This window comes from Podarcis pityusensis, assembly GCF_964106645.2.
Source record: "Podarcis pityusensis genome assembly, chromosome: 6".
Taxonomy (NCBI): Eukaryota; Metazoa; Chordata; class Lepidosauria; order Squamata; family Lacertidae; genus Podarcis; species Podarcis pityusensis.
Window position 1 is genome coordinate 31779200 of NC_138030.1, and position 22927 is coordinate 31802126.

The 22927-nt window shown below is 45.6% G+C and overlaps 1 protein-coding gene across 1 annotated transcript in view; it reads left to right on the plus strand.

The window, feature by feature from the left end:
* Positions 1 to 5392: 5392 nt before the first annotated feature.
* The window catches only part of DENND2D (DENN domain containing 2D), a 33847-nt gene continuing 16312 nt past the window's right edge, over positions 5393 to 22927 (plus strand). The window contains exons 1-4 of the mRNA XM_081009869.1: positions 5393 to 5598; positions 12329 to 12510; positions 16700 to 16812; positions 18229 to 18298. Coding sequence (XP_080865995.1) covers positions 5535 to 5598; positions 12329 to 12510; positions 16700 to 16812; positions 18229 to 18298 — 429 coding nt within the window. The 5' untranslated portion in view covers positions 5393 to 5534. The remainder of the gene's footprint in view (positions 5599 to 12328; positions 12511 to 16699; positions 16813 to 18228; positions 18299 to 22927) is intronic.

Sequence of the window (22927 nt, forward strand, 5' to 3'; positions counted from 1 at the left end):
CAGTCTCTAATATTTTGGAATAAAATGTCACACGTAAAAAAATCAGACAAACTCCTCATTCTCCGTGAACCTGAGGCTGCTCAGGTTTCCTTTTGCCTGCAATTTACATAACAAAAAACAAGGAAGCAATTAGTATCATGCCTAGTTTGGCCCTGAGAAACTGAATAGCTACTAGTATATTTCAGCTGGAAAAATCTGCATTTTGGGGAGGGGTGAGATACTGTGTAATAATAATACAAGCAAACAACTGTTATGACATCTGAAGAGGGAAATGGTCTAATAATAATTGTCTACTAACCCCTTGTTTCCATTACATAAGCACGCCAGTTTCCCTTTGGCAAATGTCAGAGTGATGTTGCTGTTGCTACAGAAATCTCCTTTTGAATTGTATTCCATGTGGGGTAGAGAAATGCTACTCATGGTGGCTTTAGGTAGAAGAAGAGTTTGGATTTGATATTCCGCTTTATCACTACCCGAAGGAGTCTCAAAGCTGCTAACAACCTCCTTTCCCTTCCTCCCCCACAACAAACACTCTGTGAGGTGAGTGCGGCTGAGAGACTTCAAAGAAGTGTGACTAGCCCAAGGTCACCCAGCAGCTGCATGTGGAGGAGCGGAGACGCAAACCTGGTTCCCCAGATTACGAGACTACCACTCAACCACTACACCACACTGGCTCTCTGGTAGGAGGAAGAAGGGCAGCTAACATATTCCTCATCAAGGTGAGACAGGGACTGGGGAATTAAACTCTTACCTTTTGCACGCTACATTTCAACTACACAAAAGCTTGAGGGTTCAATACACAAACACACACCTCTATCCTCTATCCAGGAACATAAGAGGCATCATCAGACTTTTAAGGGCATTTATAGCCAAGCAAAAGCACTCAAGGATGTGGAGCAGGAGCAGTTAAGAGTGGGGCCTGGGGAGAGGGAGAATAGTCTCTAGGAAGAGTCTCAAGGGCATTCAGCCCTCAGACTTGAGGTTCCTCACCTGTGTTGTACAACCTCTGACAAGAGGGCCTCCACAACCTGCTCCATCAGTACTGCTTTCCTTACATCGTCAGATAATAAAAGTACACAGGCACCACCTCAGGTATGAAGCTCTTCCAAAGGCAGTGTTTTGCTTCAGGATGGTCTGACACAGCAAGGAATCCCTTTGTGCTGTTCCTGCCAGGAGGGCCGAGGGTGCCTGTTGAGGTATATGGATATTGGCTGATATGAAGTTTCTTTGTTGTTATCCTGACACCTAGTGGTAGGGAAAAAAATCTGCAACAAATCAATTCACTAAGTTAACTTTCAGATCATGCCTGCTTACTGGATGTTCATCCTTATTTGTTTGCACAAAGGCTGCAGGGAGACAGGTTAGATGACATTGAGGTTAGCTGAATTAAGCATTTGTTCTGGTTTCTTTGTGGGAAGTTTATAGAATGTCATGATACCCCATACTTTCTAGTGCATTTCCGTATCTTTTGCGGGGAGTGGGGAGGATGCTGGTTTGTTGCACAAGAGCAGCAAACCTACTTTAATCAGTTCTGGCTGGGGGGGAAAAGCCCTGACTAAGAATAAATAGGTGCTGGCATTTGAGCACCTCTTGAGTTTGCGAGGGTAAATCCAAGAGTATAAACCTTCCTATGAAAAGTAACAGAAATAATTGACCAGCAACAAGCAAGTGGCAGATGAGCCACTACTAAATGCAAAATAACATTGAACTGTTAATATAACCACAGTTATAATCACACAATTTACTTAGGAGTTGCTGTGAATATCCCCAGAAATACTGACGCGACATATTGGAGCCAATAAAAAAAGCTGGGGATTATTAGGAAAAGTACAGAGACTGCTGTAGAGTGTATAATTAACAGTGCACAATGAGACTTTAATTTATTTTGGCATTTATACTCCACTCCAGAGAGTTCAAGGTGGCATTCACAGTTTTCCCTCTCCCCATTTTATCTTGATAAAAGATTCCTGCACTACAGGGTGTTGGGCTGGATAACCCTTCCAACTCTATGATTCTGTGATTAACCTTGTGAGGTAGGTTAGGCTGAAAGATAGTGACTGGCCCAAGGTCATCCAGTAAGCTTTATAACCCAGGGGAAATTGGTACAGTCTTCTCCCAGGTCCTGCGGCAGCACTGTAACCATTACACTACAGCGGTACCTCGGGTTACATACGCTTCAGGTTACAGACTCAGCTAACCCAGAAATATTACCTTGGGTTAAGAACTTTGCTTCAGGATGAGAACAGAAATTGTGTGGTGGCGGCGCAGCAGCAGGAGGCCCCATTAGCTAAAGTGGTGCTTCAGGTTAAGAACAGTTTCAGGTTAAGAACAGACCTCCAGAACGAATTAAGTTCTTAACCCGAGGTATCACTGTACACTGGCTCTCAAATACAGTATAGCAGTACCCAGTATAATACAATAAAATGTATAGTGCAGAATGTATAGGAACAACCCAGGCAAAGCTAAGCACTTCTGCTGATTCACTGGGAGACGGAGTGACGCACATCAACCGTTGTTTCACTTTGGCTTTACAGTCTACAGTTTTAGCACTTAATAATAAGCACCTTAAATACTTATTGCGAGGTAAGTATAAGCGCATAGCTGGGTCCGTTCTTTAGTAGGGACCACTTTCCCTACTTTCTCTTTGGGCATCGTAGAATAACTATGACTGAGTATAATCGCTTTACATCACATAGAACATTCCTTAATGTTCCATAGAGCGGGTGCCAGGGTGAGACCATGCATGCACTTTATGGGTGTGAACTTAATGGATGTCAGTTGATAAATTATAGTTTCAAGGACTTTGAGTGACCCCAAAGCATTCCCAACCTGCCACCTGTTATCTATTTACATAGTCTGAGAGCAAGTCATTTCCTCAGGGAGAATACAATGTTGACAGAAAATAATTACCCGGCTTCTGCTGATGGGCTCTAGAGAAAATGTCTCCCTTCTGATTGTTTCTTCTGAGAATCAACGGGGAAAATGACCTTGCTGTATGTTCCGTTGCTTCTTTGGCTACCAGCCCAGTCAGCATAAGAAGCGTCCTATGAGGGGACCATTCTTCCTTTCACACTGTGGGTGGCTGTTATTGTCTCCCCAGAAAGAGAATTCAGGCCAATTCTTCAAACTGAAAACTTCAGCTGTACTGCCCATACAAACGGGGTCCTTTTCCTAGGGTAGCAGAGCGTAAGAAACGTTAACTCTGTTCATGAGACCAGTCCTATCATTAGGCTAAGTGAGTCAGTGGAATCAGGCAGCAGATTCTGCGGAGCAGCTAGCAGTAGTGAGGTAGTGGAGAACAGATCTGTGTATTGGTTGCCTGGGATGGTGCACTAAACTAGCTTGCTGCCCTCTGGTGTGGTGGAAAATGCTCACCCATCACCTGTCACCTGGGCTGAAGTAAGATTCAACAACCAGTCCGGTTGGCTTAGGTACATGCAATGGAGAGGGGCTGCCATCTTTTCTCTCAATTCGGGCAGCAAAATTACTCTGATTGGTGTCCTTAGACCAAACATAATTAATTCAGATGCTTTCAACCAATCACATTGCAGCTGCCACAGTTCTGTTCTGAGAGAGCACATTAAGGTAAAAAGGTAAAGGACCCCTGGACGGTTAAGTCCAGTCAAAGGCGACTATGGGGTTGTGGCGCTCATCTCACTTTCAGGCTGAGGGAGCCGGCGTTTGTCCACAGACAGCTTCCGGGTCATGTGGCCAGCATGACTAAACCGCTTCTGGTGCATGGAAAGGCCGTTTACCTTTCCGCTGCAGCGGTACCTATTTATCTACTTGCACTGGCGTGCTTTCAAACTGCTAGGTTGGCAGGAGCTGGGACAGAGCAATGGGAGCTCACCCCAATGCACGGATATGAACCTCCGACCTTCTGATTGGCAAGTCCAAGAGGCTCAGTGGTTTAGACCACAGCGCCACCCACTGGGAAGCACCAGTTAGATTGTGTTAATTTGGTTAAAAAGCATGGGAGGCAACTATGACAACAAGATTGTTTGGTTGATTTGCTGTGCTGAGAGAAACAGATTTCCTTCCTTGCTGCAGAAATAAACCCACCTTTTCTCTCATATGCTAGCAAATAGCCTTTTTCTTTCTCCACACCACCCCTTAACCTATTCTTTCCCTTTTTCAGCCCACAGCCTTGCAATCTTTCCCATATACCCCTATGTGCACATCTGTGTCTAGTCTTCTCTCCCTATTTTAACTTCTGCCTGTCCTGCCCTCTGCCCCACAAGCCTCAGTGGACAGTCACCCTTGAACATTACTAATGCAAAGTCCACACTGGCTGGAACAAACCATAAGAGCATTTATCCACATGGCAAATTCAGTCTGTCTAAACCCAGCATTGTAAAGTTTCTTCATTCATTCAGATATATATGTTACATATGTGGCTCCCAGAATGGAAGATCTCATCCAAGAAGCAAATAATTACAACCAGATTAAAGACAGTTCATTATAAAACCACAGCACCAAAACAGACAGAATACGTGGATTAAATAATATTAGACACAGCCCTTCTTTAATGCACCAGAATGCAACAAAACATATTACTCTCATTATCAGTGCGTAATTGGGCATATGACCTAAGGCCTTGGCTGGACAAACAGATTTGCAGACTAATCCTATCCCAAATACATGTTTAAAAGACTTTCTTCTTGTAAGAGACTGGAATCCTTTGGGAGTTTGCTCTGCTTTATTCTCCCTTAATTTACCAGTTTAACTCCTGAAAGCAGCGCTTTCATCTTTGGAAAATTAAGGGAGACACAATAAATTCTGACTGTCTATGAAACCCACATAAAATTGTGCATTTCAAGGGTTACGTTTTCCCAGTGTGTGCACATTGCACTTGCAGTTGGGAACTGAGAAACTTACTATTGTGTGTTTTCAATAAGACTGATCTTTTCTTACCTTTTGTAGCTGTATTTTTACTGTATTATGTGTTTGTGTAGTATTAAATATTTGTTTTCTGCTCCGCAGACTGTATTTATTTCATGCTTGTATTAATATTATTATTTAAAAAGTTTTGCAGAACCACCTTGCTCATAGTTTCTTCGCAAGCCTGCGCGTTATTAAGAAACTCTGAACACCGTTGGCAAAACGGTTTAGAAATAATGCCAAGACGAGACAAGCGCCCCGTCTCCGGGCAGCAAAAGACACCCACGAGCGCGCGCGTACACGTCGCGTGGCTTTGGACTGCGCCCTTTGCCTACAGGAAGGCCCTGGCCGGCCAACTAACCAATCCGAGCAGGGTCCACCCCACCTCTGCTCAGGTGCTCTCCCTGCGGCCTCCAGGGGATGCGGCTCCCTTGGCTGCTCCGCTCTCGTCCGCTGGGGAGCGACGGGGCGCCGCCTCCCTCTCCGCGCGGCACCGGCTCCTTGCGCGCCTCTCAGGTGTGCGGCGGCGCTGAAAGCGAAAGCGCGCCAGGCGGCAGAGGAGGAGGAGGAGGAGGCGCTGGGCAGAAGCTGATCGCCCGCCGAAGAAGCAGAGGGCGGACCGGCCGCCTGGGGAGTGCGCGCGGCGGCGCGGCATGGCGGGGGAAAGCTTCGTGCGCTTCTTCCGAAACAGCCTGCGCCGGAGGTCGTCCAGGAGAGGTGAGCAGAGCCGCGGCGGCGCCCCTGCCCGGGCTTCCCCACCCGGCAACCCCTGTCCGGCCGCCCGTCAGCCTGGCGCCAGTTCCGGGTCTCCTCGGCGCCTGCCTCCCGCGCGCGTCTTTCGGAGGCAACAGGTCTCCCCGGTAGCAGAAAGCAAAGCGCGCGCCCGACACCCCCCCCCCCCGGTTATCTGAGCCCGCGCCCGCGTATGAAATGAGGGGTGGGGGTCCACTGCCGCTGCCAGCGTGAACTTCGCCGCCAAAGCTTCCAGGAACAGGCCGAGCGAGGCCCGCCCCGGGGGGCAGCCCAGCCAGCGCTGTTCCCGGACGCCTGGAGAATCCCGGGCTGGCTCTCCAGGAGTCGGAAAGTCCCCACGCGTGCTTAGCTCTGGGGAGGGAGAGAGAAAGCGCCGTTGAAGCATACGCTGTGTGGGGAAATGGGTGTAACTACTATGGGCATTTCGGGAATGACCCCGGGAAAGAGTGGGAATCCCAAGGAAGGGCGATCCCTTGTTGGAGTGCTTTTTTAAAAAGACAACACGGAAACGCACAGCTCCCTTAACGACGCATTTGCAGCGTGTTTTCTTTAGTCGTCGCTGCTGCTTTCAAGTGCGCGTAGGATTGCAGCCTCAGGCTCGTTTTCGCCGTCAAGGGGTGTAGACAAAATTACGTAAAATGGGCTAGTTGCTTCTTATTCCCCTGATGCTAATAATGGGATAATAAAATAGGAGGCGGGTGTTTTTTTTAAGAGCACTACTATGCATGCTTGTGAGGACAGGAATCTAATTATATTTATAATTGGAAGTACCAGAGCAGATGGCTTTTGTTGTTCTGGGTTAATTAAAGCAGAGAACAAAAGCACAGCCTGCCAAGTTATCATTGCAAATGATTTTTAAAGGTAGCCTTTTTAGAATATATACTTCTGGAGGAAGTACTAACTAATGCAGATTAGTGGTTGTAATACAGAATACGAATAGAGGCTCTCTAAACTGTGTGGTAAGGAGGGATTAATGGATCTGTTAATTCTGGTTTCCCAATCTTAAATTCTCCACCAATTAGCATTTTTTAAAAAAATCAAACAAACAAAAATTTGCCAGCATTTTAATGTAAATTTCTCTTAATACACACATTTTTGCAAAGCGCTTTCCTCTAATATAATGCTTTTGGGGTTTGCTATTTTCACAAATACATGCATTTTTATGCACACTTTACCCTAGACTGATGAGATAAACATTTGAGTACAGAATAAAGAAGAAAGTCAAAAACCACAAGGCCACAACTTTTGCTAAAGTTTATTGTGTGGCTGCAAGTTGGCAACTGTCGTTGATTTTTCCAGTTGTTGCATCCATTTTACAATTACACTGTCAGTACTCCAGTTTCATACTTGTAGTGGTTCTCAGAGGCCTGCTATTGACAATTACTTGGCTGGCAAACGTTTTTGTGTGACAAGAGGAACAGAAACATACCTTCCCCGCCACCACACGAAAGATGTTTCATATGAAAATGTGCTTCATGAGAACCTCAAATCACACAGACTTCCAGTAAGGGAAGAAGGGGGGGATTGCATCTTGCCCCCCCATGTTCAGTGCAGCTGCCAGGTTTATGCAAAGAGGACAGAACATAAGAGTCCTGCTGGATCTGGCCAGTGGCTCATCTGAGAGCCACTGTTAAGAGCGATAGACTTGTAATCTGGGGAACCAGGTTCGCTTCCCCGCTCCTCCACATGCAGCTGCTGGGTGACCTTGGGCTAGCCACACTTCTTTGAAGTCTCTCAGCCCCACTTACCTCACAGAGTGTTTGTTGTGGGGGAGGAAGGGAAAGGAGAATGTTAGCCGCTTTGAGACTCTTTCAGGTAGTGATAAAGCGAGATATCAAATCCAAACTCCTCTTCTTCTAGCCCAACATCCTGTTCTCACAGTGGCCAGCCAGATGCCTGTGGGAAGCCTGCAAAAGCATTCTCCCCACCCGCACCTGGCATTACTATCTCCAACCATGGAAGCAGTGCATAGCCACCATGGCTCGTAGCCATTGATAGCCTTACCCTTCATAAGTTTGTCTAAGACTCTTTTAAAGCCAGTCAAGTTGGTGGCCATTTCTTCCTCCTACAGGAGCAAGTGCCATCGTTTAAAAACAGGCAAGTCCCAATTTACGTTCCAAGGCACCACACATTTAAGTGTAATCACATACATTGGAAACACTATTGAAAAAAGCCTGAAAACCTTTGGCTGTACCGATAGTCTTGGATTCCGAGCCCCCTTCAGGTCAGCCAGCACATAGCCATGGCCAGGGATGATGGGTGCTGTAATAAAACAATACCCGGAACAACACCGATTCCCCATGACTTGTTTGGGATTTATATTGACATATTTGGCTGGAGAATAATATCTTCTGGATTGGAGCTAACTGAGTTCTACTTTTACTATTAAAAGTAATGGAAATGTTAAATTCAGTGGATCTACTCAGAGTAGACAAGCACCGGCTACAACCCTCTGTCTCCTTGAAGGAAAAAGATGATCACAGCCACATAAAAGATCACAGCTACGAACATTTTGCATCTTTTTAAAGAGGAATAAAATGTCTGTCTTCCAAATTCAGCCACATGCTATGTGCAGAGCTCCATAAAAGCCTTAATGCATGTTTGCAAGCACTTGCAATCATACAGGTACACTCACTGAGAAGTCCATATTGACGGACAACTTGCCACCATGTCATGTATGAAACTATCTCATGCCTGTCCAGACACACCAACCTAGGGTAGCTGGGGGCAAGGGGGCTTAACTGCCACTCAACTTTATGTTCTCTTGTGGTCACGAAGATTCCCAGTCTGCCCCAAGATTTCAAATGCTGTGTGTTAGGCTTATTTCTATAGGGATAAGGTACCGACTTGTCTAAATATCAGCTTAGAAACCAGCTTGGTAAACTCTCCCTGGCAGTTACGCTGGAAGAACAGTAACTCTATTCAGCAGCTGTTCCTTCTGCATACCCACATACATCCCATGCTCTATAATAGGCACTCATCACCTCATTATCTGCAGAGTCACCTGCCTAAGGCAAACACGGAAAGGATTCTCCCTACATACCTTCTGCTTAGAGATCTTCACCTTTGCTCCCCAGACTGCCGAATGCACCAATTGGAGCAAGCTGCTTTGCATCTTATGCCATCATAAATGGAGACTAATCCCTAATCCAGCCCTCACCAGATGGGCACTATGAAAATTGGGTGTATGTTTTTACCTGCAAATCGGTTCCGTTTATTTTGGCCTCGTGGTGCAGATCCTTTCCATTCCAGGAAAGAGAACCATTCCATTATTAGGAAACTGTGTATAAATAAAGCATTTCTGAGGTTGTTTTGCAAAGGTGTGGTGAGCCCCAGTTGGTGGCTGCTAAATTCATGTAACACTCAAGTGAAGTGTTTTAGCACAGTGTGTAACTTGGCTCTAAACCAGCCGGGTTGTTGATGGGGCTGGTGTAGCAAGAAGCACCAGAAGCCCTCTGTTTGTATCAACCCCCCTCCCCCCAAAAAAACTTGCTGTGCAAAAGCCCAATGAATCTATATTGGAAAACAGCCAAACTTTTCCCACATTTTTGGTGGTTCAGGAACTGCAGAGACAAGAAAGCCTTGCAAACTTACCAAGGGAGGGTGGAGAGAAAACATTTCCTTTGTTGCAGTCTATTGCTCACAGTTACCTTATTACTGAAGCTAATGTTGGGGAGATGGCACGGTGGTGAAGCAGGTGTGACTGAGTTGCACCTAGTGGCACTGTTAGCGTAGGCACCCAGGACGCCTCAGCAGAACAGGAAGAAGGGCCTCAAAATGCAGCAGGGCAGGCTTATTACAAATGGAAGCAAGCAAAGCAATACACATTACCACCATAAAACGGTTAAGTCTAGAATTGTGCTAGTGATGACTCCCTACATAGAAGCGAAATAATTTGGATTTTTAAATTTTTATTTTGATCAGTAGAAGGTCCCCCAAAGGGGAATGTATGTGACATTCATTTGCAATAAATGCACAGTAAAGGTACAGTTCAGGCAGGTCTTAAGAAGCAGGAATAAAACTTTTAAGGGTGTAATCCTTAAAGGCGGGGGGCACCACAGAAATTTGTCATTGGTGGATTTACCCTGGACTAAATGGTGCAGCTGAACCAGGTTGCACAAAAAGGCTCCCACAATAAATGAAATAGATATAAACAATAAAAATAATAATGCAATAGTAATAGTAGAGGTTAATGATATACATTAATCCTGGGAATACAACAGAATCAGAATCTGGTAACTGAGGGCACCAACATCTTTTAAGTGCTTAGGGCCTCTGAAGGTCTTAATCCAGCCTGTCTTTGAGCCAGTTACTTGTTCTCATAGGAGAACAATCCTGTCTAATGCTAGCATTTAGTGGTCTCAGTGGGTGATTGCAACAAGCACAATTCCCCAGTGTGGAACAAAGGCCCGATTTGTTTTCCTCCTGTGCAAACAGCCGCCTATAAGTTCCTTGAACTTGCTGCTGTTTAGGCAGGTGGGGGAAAACCTGCTGTAGCAGCAGCCAAAATCAGATTCTGAAATTAACCAAAACCGATCCCTAGCTGCAGAATTGCTGCCAAACCTGTTGTAACAAATGACGCAGGCTTTCTGTTTGCCCCGTTTCCTTTCTGGGTGCATTCAAGTGAATTTACTTCCTGGGTGGTGTTAATTCTTTATTCCTCCACCCAATCTTTCTGATGCAATTGTGATTTTTCTCTTTTTGGGGCTTGGGCTCAAGCCATCTAAACTTTCCTGCTGCAATCAATCAGTCAAAGAAAGAAAGAAAGACTCACTCCTCTGTGCAGCAACCAAACACCTGTGCAGAGAAAGCTGTAAAACCTCAAGATCCGGTAGCATTGAAAACAATTGCGCAAGTCACCTGACAAGTGCTTTGTGGCAACCCTGGGACGTTCCACGTCCTGTAACCGTTTCTGAGGAAAGAAGCAGGTCCTGTTGTAAGACTGAATTTGAGATTTCTTTGGTTCAAGCTACAGCTTGCATGAATTTACCAAGGGATGGGAAGTTATGGGCTCTTCTCCAAAGTACGGAAAGAGTCTTCTAGTGTGGGCTCCCCCCCCCCCCATTTCAGAAAACATAAGGTTCTTTACAAGGCAGGTAAGTGTGCATTTGATGGGTCAATGATCATTGCTTAATAAGCTAGCTAAGGGAAGGATCCAGACATAGCAAATCTTGTGGGGGATTTACAGCTTGAGCATAAAGTCTAATGAAGTACCTTGGGGCTTAATCAGTAACTAGTCTTAGAACTGTAGCCTTACTCTCATATTTATGCTGGATCATGCCCCATTCTGTTTGTTCAAAGGTTAGCATTTTTGTGGCTGTTTGCATAATCTTACTCCGCTGAATTTGGCTCCTGATCCTAGTAGCATTCTGGGATGTGCTGATCATACTTTTTGCCCCTTAGGCATCTCTGGCATGGTGAACACTTTTATTTTTCCATTATTCCACCTTTCCTCCAAGAAGCTCAATGCTTCTCCCCCTCCTCATTTTACCCTGACTCAGCCATGTAACTCACTGGGTGACCTTGGGTTAGTCACTGTATTTTAACCTATTTTACCTCACAGGGTTTTTGTGAGGGAAGATGTATACAAAAATATAGTTGTATATGCATAGAGCCCCTTTTCTCATTGGTGCCAAAGATGTGGACCATGGGGGGCCTTGACCAGTGGCATTGTGGGTATAGTCAGTAGCCTCAGAGGGGTCTGGTCCATTAGGGCGAGTGGAGCCAAGTAGCTCCCGCCCCCGCCTGCCTTTTTGCAGGGCTGGCCCAAGACATTTTGGCACCTGAGGCGAACCACAAAATGGCACACACAGACACACACACACCAGCCAGGAAAAAAGGGGTGTGTGAAGATTTACATCCAGAACAAGGGGAAAACAAAATTATACATTAGGAGCAAGGATGGGAGGAGACCAGCAGCGCCCCCTATTTGCCATAAGGCTGCTGAGAAGAAGAGGAGTTTGGATTTGATATCCTGCTTTATCCTACCCGAAGGAGTCTCAAAGCAGCTAACAATCTCCTTTCCCTTCCTCCCCCACAACAAACACTCTGTGAGGTGAGTAGGGCTGAGAGACTTCAAAGAAGTGTGACTAGCCCAAGGTCACCCAGCAGCTACATGTGGAGGAGCGGGGAATCGAACCCGGTTCACCAGATTACGAGTCCACCGCTCTTAACCACTACACCACACTGGCTGAGGAGGTGGCAGTTCCCACTTCCAAGAGTTGCGCTGCTGCTGTGGCGGCAGCAGTGGATAATACATTCCTTGGAGGCCGGATCTGCTGCCCCTGTGCATTCTGCTGCCCAAGGTGGTTGCCTCACCTTCCATCATGGGTGAGCTGGCCCTACTTCTTACTTACACCAGTCAGGAGGTATCTCTGCCTGTCATTGGCTGTGGTTCCAGCTACTGCTGGTCTCCCCACCTTCCTCCCCACCAGTTCCAATGAGCACCAGCCACCACTGATAGCCATGGCCCAGCTTCCACCAATGAACACCCTGGAAGATACATTCTAAAGCAGTTGAACACAAATTCACTGTCTCCTGAGGCATTTGTTTTCAGGGCTGTGACTGTGCGCCCAGACCACTTTCCTTGTGCACGGGCCATCATCTATTTGGTTTTTTCAGAAATGGTTATGTGTCCCTCAAATCTTTCTGTAAGGCCTAATTCTTGTTTTTGTGTCAATGTCATCTTGTGCAGCAGATGAATCCCGGGATGCACACCCTACTGAAAGCAAACCTGATATTGGCGAGAGACCAGGAGAAAGAAGCAGCTTCCCCAGCTCTGCAGGACACTTGTTCTTTGAATATTTGGTTGTGGTCTCGCTCAAAAAGAATGCTAAAGGAGATTACGAGCCCAAGATTACCTATCAGTTTCCAAAGGTGAGATACCCACCGTGATTCTTTTGCCAGATGACAAAACTGGAGTGCATTAGTGAGGAACGCTCCTCAGATATTACACTTTGGAGGGATGAATGCTTGAAGCAAAGCAGTGCCATGATGGTCGGTTCTGCTTCAGCCTTCCCTAACCTGGTGCTCTGTGTATGTTTTGGACTACAGTTCCCATCAGTCTCAGTGACCAGGGCCAAAGGTCAAGTATGAGGAGAAGGCTGCTGTACTCCAACCTCTGTGTTGTTTTGAGATGAGCCTATGCCCCTGCAAGTGTATGTGTGTATCATTTCAGAAGCTGAAATGAAAACACACAAGTTGGAGTGCAGTATGGTTTTTAAAACAAAACAAAACAGAGATTGCTTCAAAACAGAGGGAAACTGGAATGTTGGGCCACTTTTGCTGTTGCAATTCATGACGGCAGGCCCAAGCATTCCCTGAAAATGTGAAGGCAGGGGAGGGGGGTGCTGAAAAAAAAATGCTGATTTGGATCCTACATCTTTTAGATTCTCTTTGCCTGCCTTCCTCTCCAGTTCCACAGAATTTTGCCTGCATTGCAAAATTTTGCCTGTCTGTAAAACTCCAGTAGAATTGATTTATCTTAAGAAATGCAGAAAATCCTGCTAACAAAAACCAGTGCCTGCAGCAATCTTTCTCTTTTGAAGTGTCCCTCAGTGTTTTGCTTCATGGTGTATCTTCTCTCTATCCATTGGAGTTGTGCCAAGGAAAGTGCTCCCTTGGTAATTGTGAAAGTAGGAGGGATGCTGCTGATGGAGTGAGGAAGGAACATCAGGCCCAGCGTGTCAAGAAGGCATGAGAAAGAATATCAACATAAGTGGTCTCTGTGGCTGTGGAATATAATCCTAGGCCATCTGCAGGGCAAGCCATCTTTGTTGCAGCCTACATATATCTTACATATCTTTTAGACCTAGCGCTGACTGGGGCCTGTGTCTGGGCTGTTCCACTTCAGACCGCAGGGGTTGGAGCTCAAATGAGTGACTGTTCCTCCGTACCAAAATAAATAAATCCCTCCATGTAGCAAAGCTGAATGTCAGGAAGAAGAGTTCTAGATTAGTATCTGAAGAAATTTACTTATTATTATTGTGGAGGCACATTCTGTCTTGTAAGCCCTTACCTGCAGCCTGCAATGGCATCGATCAGACGTGGACTTACTCCCTAAGTCACTAAGCTAGGACAGAAATGACGTCTCCTAGGCCCACCTTCCTAGCTGGTGCCTCCAGATGTTTTGGTTTACAATGCACATCAGCCTCAGCCAGCAAGGACATTGGGGAAGGCTGGTCTAGGCAGGTGTGGGAGCAGTGAAAAGAGCACACAGCAAATGTCCCAAGTGTGTTGGCACTTCCGCACTAACCTCTGGGTTAAAATCATATCCTAGAAGATGAGGGGGTGGGGGAAAACATCTTCAGCTCAGGGACTACATTCCCTTGAGGCAAAAGCAGGCAGAGCAATAGATGTGACTCTTAATTTTGTGCTGTATGTTACATTCCATCCATGTACGTGTCAGAGGTTTCTGCTCACACACCTCATGCATCTTTCCATGCTCCTTCCAGGTATGCAAGAGGCATGTCACAGTTCAAGGGACACATTGCAGCCAGGCAATGGCACCCGGGGAGTATATGGCCTGTGGGCGGAGGCCTGAGGAGAGCTCTGAGGGCCAAACGGGTCTACTGGCCTCTGGCCTGAGGTTACTCACCCCTGCTGTAAGCCTAAGCATCTCAATGAAATAATTTCCAGTTCATATGTGTGGAGTTGTATTTAAGGAGATGGCTTGTGTATTCTTTACCTGACTTTATCTAGCACTGCTGGACCAGGATTCAGTGCTACATTATATCTAAATGAAGCACCCTGACCTCTAGAGAAATGCAGGGGTCTTCCACAGAATCCCAAGCTGTCTTGATCTAGTGTCGCGTTTTACTAAAGTAGTTCTGCCTGATTGAAAAAACTCATGTGAGGCTGAAATCCTTGTCACTGAGTGGGGTGGCCGGTCTTTGCAAAGTGATCACAGAAAGAGGCTTGTTACTCTTATTGTTGTACAAGATGCAACAGCCGTTCCGAAAGTCTGTGCCTCAGCGTTTCTTTTAAAAGCAGAATAAAACCATGTTCCTTTGTGGCTTCGCTTCATGCAGCATGATTTCACACTGCAGCACTTTCATTTTATCTGGGCATACCTTCTCACCACTCGGTCTGCATGGAGAGGAAAAGTACAGAATTGCTTCAGACTCAGATTTTCTTTTTAAAGTTATTTCATGCATGTGTCCTGCAGGCTGTGTAGTGACACAATCCACTGCTCAGTGTAGTATGTGAATTTAATATGTGACCTTCTGCTTTAGGCCCATGTTGAACTTTATGCAGAAATCTGTGCAGGTGCCATGAGCTCAAGTACTGCCTTGCTCAAGAGACTTTCAGTGAAATCACCAAACATCACTTGCAAACTAGACCCCTCTTCATTTCGCTAGCCAGCAACTGTTTTCCTCTGCAAAGTACTATCTGCTGCTAGGTTCCTGTCATCTCAGTCATAGAAACATCTTCAGTATGTATTTGCCATGTATCTTCTTTTTCCAGGACACATCCTCTCTTTCAGGGGTAAAATTTCTGTCTGGGTGGATTTTTTTAAGTTTGCCAAAATGTCTCTAGCTATGCATTCTGGATGAGACCTAGACATAACTGGTGGCTGAAGACTTGCTTTCCTCTTCTCTTCTCCTGCCCCCCTCAGCAATATATTACAGCTTCTGTAGCCTACATATAGTAGGGGTATTTTGCTCTTCAAAATATGGCAGCCCAGTATGGCTATGTAAAGCTGTCTTATGCTGAGTCAGATCATTGAGCCGCTATTGTCTTCTTTGACTGACAGTGGCTTTCCTGGAACTCCAGCAGAGGTCTTTCCCTTCATTTGCAATCTGACCACTTGGCAGGAGGAAGCCTGTTTCCTGAGGGTACAATAGGATATTTGGTTAAGGACCTCCACCTCAGTCAACCTCTAGATAGCCAATCCTTGCCAGTTTTTGCCTTATTCCCCCCCCCCCGAGTCAGGTGGTCTGATCTTTAAACGCTTGTCACAAAATGAGAGTAAGGGGTCGGGGGGGGTGATCCCATCATGCCACACCGGCCTTGCCAGCTTCTCAGTCCGGTGTGTGAACCAAAGAACAGGCTGCCATGTTAACGGTGCAGTGTGCTTCGTATATAGGTAAAGGTAAAGGTACCCCTGCCCGTACGGGCCAGTCGTGTCCGACTCTAGGGTTCTGCGCCCATCTCACTTAAGAGGCCGGGGGCCAGCGCTGTCCGGAGACACTTCCGGGTCATGTGGCCAGCGTGACAAAGCTGCTCTGGCGAGCCGGCACCAGCGCAGCACACGGAAACGCCGTTTACCTTCCCGCTATAAAGCGGTACCTATTTATCTACTTGCACTTTTTAGGGTTGCTTTCGAACTGCTAGGTGGGCAGGAGCTGGGACCGAACGAAGGGAGCTCACCCCACAGCGGGGATTCGAACCGCCGACCATGCGATCGGCAAGCCCTAGGTGCTGAGGTTTTACCCACAGCGCCACCCGCGTCCCATGCTTCGTATATATTCTCTTATAAATCCTTACCGTGGTAATCCTATTTTTGGCAGTGTAATACTGTACTTACAAATACAAAAATGATGATCCACACATAAGGACTGAGGACTTTCAAAGTCCTTTCTTACAGTTACATATGATCTTCAGTCTTATAGAATGCAGACAAATGTTACTTGAGAATGGTGGTATGTCACCTTATAAGACTGGCGGTCATATGCATCTGTCAGAATTGACCTCGGGAGCAGCTCAGATCTTCTGTGTGGACTCTTATACCCCATAGCAAGTGAGCCAGTGTGGTGTAGTTGTTTGAGTGTCAGACTAAGGCCTGGATGACCAAGGTTCACTCTCCCATGAAGCTTACTGGGTGACCTTGAGCCAGTCACTGCCTCTCAGCCTAACCTACCACACAGGGCAGTTTGGGGAATTATATGAGGAAGGGTGACCTGTGCGTGCCACCTTGAGCTTCTTGGAGAAAAAAGTGGAATGAAAATGCAATGAATCAAGTAAGAAAGTAAGCAAGCTAGGCACTTCATATTTCAACAGAAATCTCCTAAGTATCATGGGATAACTTCTTTCATCTCTTTTTTTGCTTTTTTTCTAATTTCAGCGTGAGAACTTGATGAGGGGACAGCGTGAAGAGGAGGAAAGGTTGCTGCAGGCCATTCCCCTTTTCTGCTTTCCTGATGGCAATGAATGGGCACCGCTCACAGAGTTTAACAGGTAAGCGCCGTGCGACTTGTGAGTCAGCAAGGGACTAGCGCTGTATTGTCCCACAAGAGATTAGGAAAGCAAAATAGACACCAAGGGGCAAAAACGTAGTGCTACATACACATGATATACGTTTAAACCACATTTAAAACATTTGGCCTCTCCCAAAGAGTACTGGGAACTCTAGTTTATCCCTCATGGAACTACGGTTCTCAGCCACCCTTAAGAAGCTAGTTTCCACGATACAGCTTTAACTATATGGTGTGTACTTCAAATTGTATGTTTGTGAGCAAAACCTTTTCGAAATTCTGTAAAACCACCTGCTCATAATCGGTGGACCTTTATAATGATGCTTTATAATCCTGTTTCTAGTTTAGCTAGCATCTGTTGAGTGCGGAGAGTGTTTTGTTTTGTTTTTGCAAAGGGCTGGTGTTAAACTGTCATTGTAATCTCTCTCTGCAGATTGTGATAATTGATTATTTTTGCACAATCTCTTACCATTCTCTCGGATGACTTAAAATCATGATAGTCCTCCCTTAAGACAAAAACAGATGCTACATTTTTCAGTGTGATAAAAATCTTAGGGTTTCCCCTGCCTCTGAAATGCACTGGCCACACATAACAAATGTAAAAGTTTAGTTCTGAGTACCTGCTCATTTTTTCCCCTTCTACACAACTTCTGCATCTGACTGCCCTAGTTTTGAGTAAGCCTTTGTTATCTTTCACTTCCCTTCACAGGAAGGGGTAGTAATGCTTGCCTGTTGCAGTGCAGTTTGCTAAGGGAAGCTGGTAACACCCGTAATTGCCTTGAAAACGTGACCTTTGTATGTTACCCAGTTTGCGTGTATAACTTCAAGATCTTCAGGGGAATACTGCTTTGCTGGTTTCATTCTTGTAGTTAACAGGTTCATTGGAATCACTTTTCATTAAAAAAACCTCCTGCTTTCCATGCCACTGCTCAGCTTATGTGTCAGAAGAGTGAGGCTGCAGTGCAAAATCGGAGTTTATGCTTGCAAGAAATGGTTTAGATGATCTGTTTGCTCCCAAAAATGTTGCCAACCGAGCAGGAAAAAGAATACACTCTTATCTTCTGCTGAGTGGTGTGAAGGCACTTCTGGGGGAGCGGGGCATGTTTTCCACATGTTTGGGCCAGTCATAGAATCTCTCTGACACATGGATCGTAAGGTTCCTGAGTTATTACCTGAAGACTGTATTTGCTGAGCCCTGAAACATTCAGAGACTAATTAATCTTGTCTGCTCATAAGTAAGCCCTATTGAATTCAGTAGGTTTTACTCACAGCTAAGTTGGGTGAGGATTGCAGCCTGCTTCCCAAATCTTCATTTAAGTAGCCGATTTGTTCTGCTTTCCCCCCATACAATAGTTAGCAGACTGGTAAAACTCTTAAGTCTTTTATTCTTTTTTTACAGTGAAACCTTTTCTTTTGTTCTCACCAATGTTGATGGAAGTAGGAAGATTGGCTACTGCAGGCGACTGTTGGTGAATATTTCTTTTACTACTATTTTTTAAATGTTCCTTTTAGTTTGTTGTTTAGGCCCTGGGAGGGGAGTGGGGCTGGCTAATCCAAGGAGCTCATGCAGTTTTTGCAGTCAGGCCCAACCCCGCACTGAGTTTGTAGTATGCCAGAATAGGCATAGTTTTTCATATTGACCAATAGTTGTAAGACTTACAAAAGAAGGAAGTTGCTAATACATGTATGAATCCAGTGCCTTAGCCCCAGTCCTTACTGAAGTGCCAAATCTGTGCTTGGGTGTTTACCAGTTTAAACTGCACCCCCCTCTCTAAGCACAAAACACACTGATCACGCTAATCTTGGTCAGTACAGGAAACATGATCCAGTGTTGCCCTGTTGCATATTTTGGATCCAAGGTGGCCATGAATCGTGATCTGCGCTTGTTAAGGAGGTCTCAATGTTGAAATTGCAGTACCCTAGTACTGTTCTTTAAGGAGTCCCCAATGCCATGCCCAAGACAATCTCACTGCTCACTCAGGGAGGGAGGTGGTTATGACAACAGCAGGATCCCTGTTCTGTGCCAGATGCCCAATACCAAGTGTTCATAGTCAAATGGATTGTATCTTGGACTGGGCATCTGGCAAGGAGGAGAGGATCCCTAGGCACCACTACAGCAATCCCATCTTCCCACCCAATGACCATAAGTTGCTCTTGTACAAAACAACTGGCTTGAATTGACTGGGACCAAAAAGGTTTTGCAAGGTCTGGATAATACATACCAGCCGGTCAGCTTATTCATCCTTGATCGTATCTATAGTGATGCACTACTTTGTACTTCTTTCTAAAGATGTGATTTAGGCCCTCAGATTTCATTTAGTCCTAAATTCACTATCAGAAAACAATGTTGATAAATTCAGCATGTGGAGCTCCCAGAGAGAATACGATGGACAAATGCATTAGTTTAGCTGTAATGGGATTTTTGTTTCTGAAGCCTAGCAGTGCAGGCAAGGGCAGAGAGTGTGATGGAAATTCTTGACTCTGCAGCAGGGTGTTGGATGAAGGAACTGGGGCCTCTCCAGGGCATGAGAACTTGTCAAGTCCTTGTCAGCACTGGGCTATTGCTGGATTTGGCAGGGATTCTATGAAAACCACCAGATTCTTCCCCAAAACATACAGAGCTTTAATGAAAGAGCATTGTCAGGTATAAAAAAGAACTTACACGTTAGAGGAGAAAGGCAGAATGAAAGTCATGTACTTATTTCAAATGATAAAAACAACTCAAATTAGTAATAATAGTAGTGATGGCAGTAGGAGAGTGGGCTAGACTGCCAAAGATCTGGGTTCCTTCTCCATCACAGGCATAATAATAATAATAATAATAATAATAATAATAATATAATATAATATATTGTATACTGCCCTTCATCCAAAGATCCCAGGGCAATTCACAACCTTATTTTTATATGAACAGACCATTGCAAAATAGGTGCCCTTATCCAAGCATAGTGTTACGACTTTTATAAAATGCATCATGGGACAACTGTCTGCTACTGCAGAGTGCCTAGCATGCCCCTTGCCCTTACCACAGTCCTTTATCAACTTAAAAGTTGATAAGGCTGTTCTTTTGCGGAGGTGGAAAAGAAGGTTCCCCTTCCCCTCGTGTGCAAGCAGCTCTTTCCACATGAGTAAAAACACCCACTGTTTTTTAAAATTACATTTACAAATAAATAATAATGGTAAAGGGTCTCGTGGGGTCCCAGCCCTGGTGAACACTTACCATATTTTTCGCTCTATAAGATGCACTTTCCCCCTCCTAAAAAGTATGGGGAAATGTGTGTGCGTCTTATGGAGCGAATGCGGGCTGCACAGCTTTCACTGAAGCCAGGAGAGCAAGAGGGATCGGTGCGTACCGATCCCTCTTGCTCTCCTGGCTTTGCTTCGCTGGAGAGGCGCTGCACAGGTTTCCCTCTCTGCGCAGTGCCCCTTCAGCGAAGCGGCAGGAGAAACGGAGCCCCTTCCATTTCTCCTCCCACTTTGTTGGAGAGGCGCTGCACAGAGAGGGAGAGAATATTTTTTTTCTTGTTCTCCTCCTCTAAAACTAGGTACGTCTTATGGTTGGGTGCGTCGTATAGAGCGAAAAATACGGTCCATAGAATCCATGCTTAGAATGGAGCATTTGTTATGTCCCTACCATTATGTAGGGCAGCCTTCCCCAACCTATTTGGCTGGGGCTGGTGGGAGTTGTAGTCCAAAACACATTGAGGGCACCTGACTGGCAAAGGCTGTTCTGAGCTATGTCATTAGTGCCTTTAGCTTTAAAAATATGTGACTGTGTAAGCATCTTTGGTGTGTGTACCTAGTGTTGGACCTCTAAAAAGGTAGAACTCTTGTGTTGGAGAGAGGCTGGGGCAACCCAGCCAGATGGGTGGGGAATAACAGCAACAACAACAACAACAACAACAACAACAATCCTCAGATCACCTCTTCCAAATAAAATAGGAAAAACAAAAAGCAAGAATCCACAATCACATTTAGGTCCTGGTTGTGGCTAAGAGTTTTGAGAGGGGAGGAAAACAGCCTTCTTTTTGAGTGACTTGGATCCACTCCATTTCTGCAGAAATCAAAAATGACCAGCCAGAGCTCTGCACTGTATGTTACAAAGGACACTTGGATCATAGTCAAGGCCCTTTGCCTCTGGAGACATCTAGGCTTACATTCCAAGGCAATCTGATGCAAATTCTGGGGCAATTTCTCAGATAAATGAAACAACAACTGATCTTTTTTTTTTTTTAAGTGTTTGTATCAATCACAGCACAGTTGCCCTTGAGTTGCTTGCGGCTTTATGTTTATTATGTTTGTTCCTTCAAGGGAACAGTGGGAGGGTAGGGGGGGCTTTGTTGTGCAAAGAGTTGGACAAACACACACTGGGATCAAAATATAAATAATTAGCTTGAAGGATATACAGCCTGAATAGACAAGACAGACATAGAGGGGGAAGCAGAGAGGACCAGCAGAGACTGCTGGTTCAGGCAGCTACGTATTTCTGATCAGGGGTGAACAAGTCGAGGTGACTAAAGTATTAGTTTGTTTTTTTAAAATCCATACACAAGGTGGGATTTTTCCCTAGCAGCAGATAAGGTAAGAGCAGAGAAAGAGGGAGGCAATGGGAGGAGACACCTTCCTGATACCAGAATCACTGTCGTTCACCTGGACATTATAGAGACAAGTCAGGGGGGTGGTGAGATTGGGGTTGTGTGAGCATGATGGCTCCATCAGGGCATATATGCCCATTCCAGGTTGGCTGTTGAATCTTCCTCCATCAGGGCTCCTGCTACTGCAGCTGGCACTCCCACAGCCCGGATTTCACTGCTGCCTGCCCCCCCCATCCAGTTAAGTGGTGCCAGTTCAAGAGTGCACCTCCATGGCACTGGCTGCTCTTGGTTGCAACAGTGACCATTTCTGGAGCACTCCCTACGTAAGTTGAAGGGAAACCTTGGCGGTGTGGTGGTGATTTTGGCATTGGCCCAATCTGGATCATGCCAGTGATGGGGGGAGGCCTGAGGCAAATGTAGATGGAGCATGGGCACAAGTGCGCTCCCACTCCCCCCCCCCATCCTCCCCTCCTGTTTCCCCACTTGCTACCCACATGAAGTCAGAACGAAGGCTGCACATAACCTCCAGTGCCACAGTTTCTCTATTCCTGCTGAAGATACAGAGCAGCCAGAAAGTAGGACAGGAAATCAGAGCCTTGATCACTTGTTCTTTAACTCAGATGATAACAAAGGGACAGGCTTTTGAAAGATGTGAGACTCCAAGTCCCGGAGGGCGGGGGTGGGAAGCAGTGAGTCCTCAAGTAAGAGCTGCTGTGAATAAGGCCAGAAAAGGCCTCTTGACTACTCTTTGTACAGATGAAATGGGGGTCTTCACAGCTACCTCCACCCACTGTTCAGCCTTAGACTGAACAACCATCATTCATTGTGATGTGTTCCTTTTTCAACACAAGAGAGTGTCTGTTGTCTCTTTCTGTTCTGCAGGGACAGTTGTTTTTTGTCCTCATTTTCACTTTCACGTAAACTTTGTGACCTCTTTGAGGAAGCCTCTTTTGTGCACTTCCTTAAATTTGAGGTGGTGAACTGGAATATTCATATCTTAAATTAACCTGTTAGACATTCTGCACTGCCTTTCTTCCTTTGCCTTTCAGTTTATTTTGAATATTCTTAATATCCACCTGTAAATGGGAGATGTAGATGATAAGAGCTTTCTCTTTGCTTGTTTCCAGTTAGCCGAAAACAACACAGTCTACTAGTTTAATTCCCCTACAAACTGATTCATAGCAGTCTGATTCAGAAGTGAGTTTGTATGTTCTCAGAAGTTTACATGTCGGCATTCTGTTCGCTAGTGTAGCCAACACCTTTGTTTGGATTGTTTGCTCTTTTGACAAGATATGCAACATTCAAAGCTTACAGTCTGATTTCATTGCTCTTAGAAGTACAATGAAAACTGGCTGCAAACTGTGCATGTCGTAGATCAGGGCTGGACCAAGAGATTTTGCTGCCTGAGGCAAACTACAAGTCAGCATGGCATACATGCCCATTCCAGGTTGGCAGTTGAATCTTCCTTCAACTCCTTCCCTGCACCTGAAGACTGCAAATTAG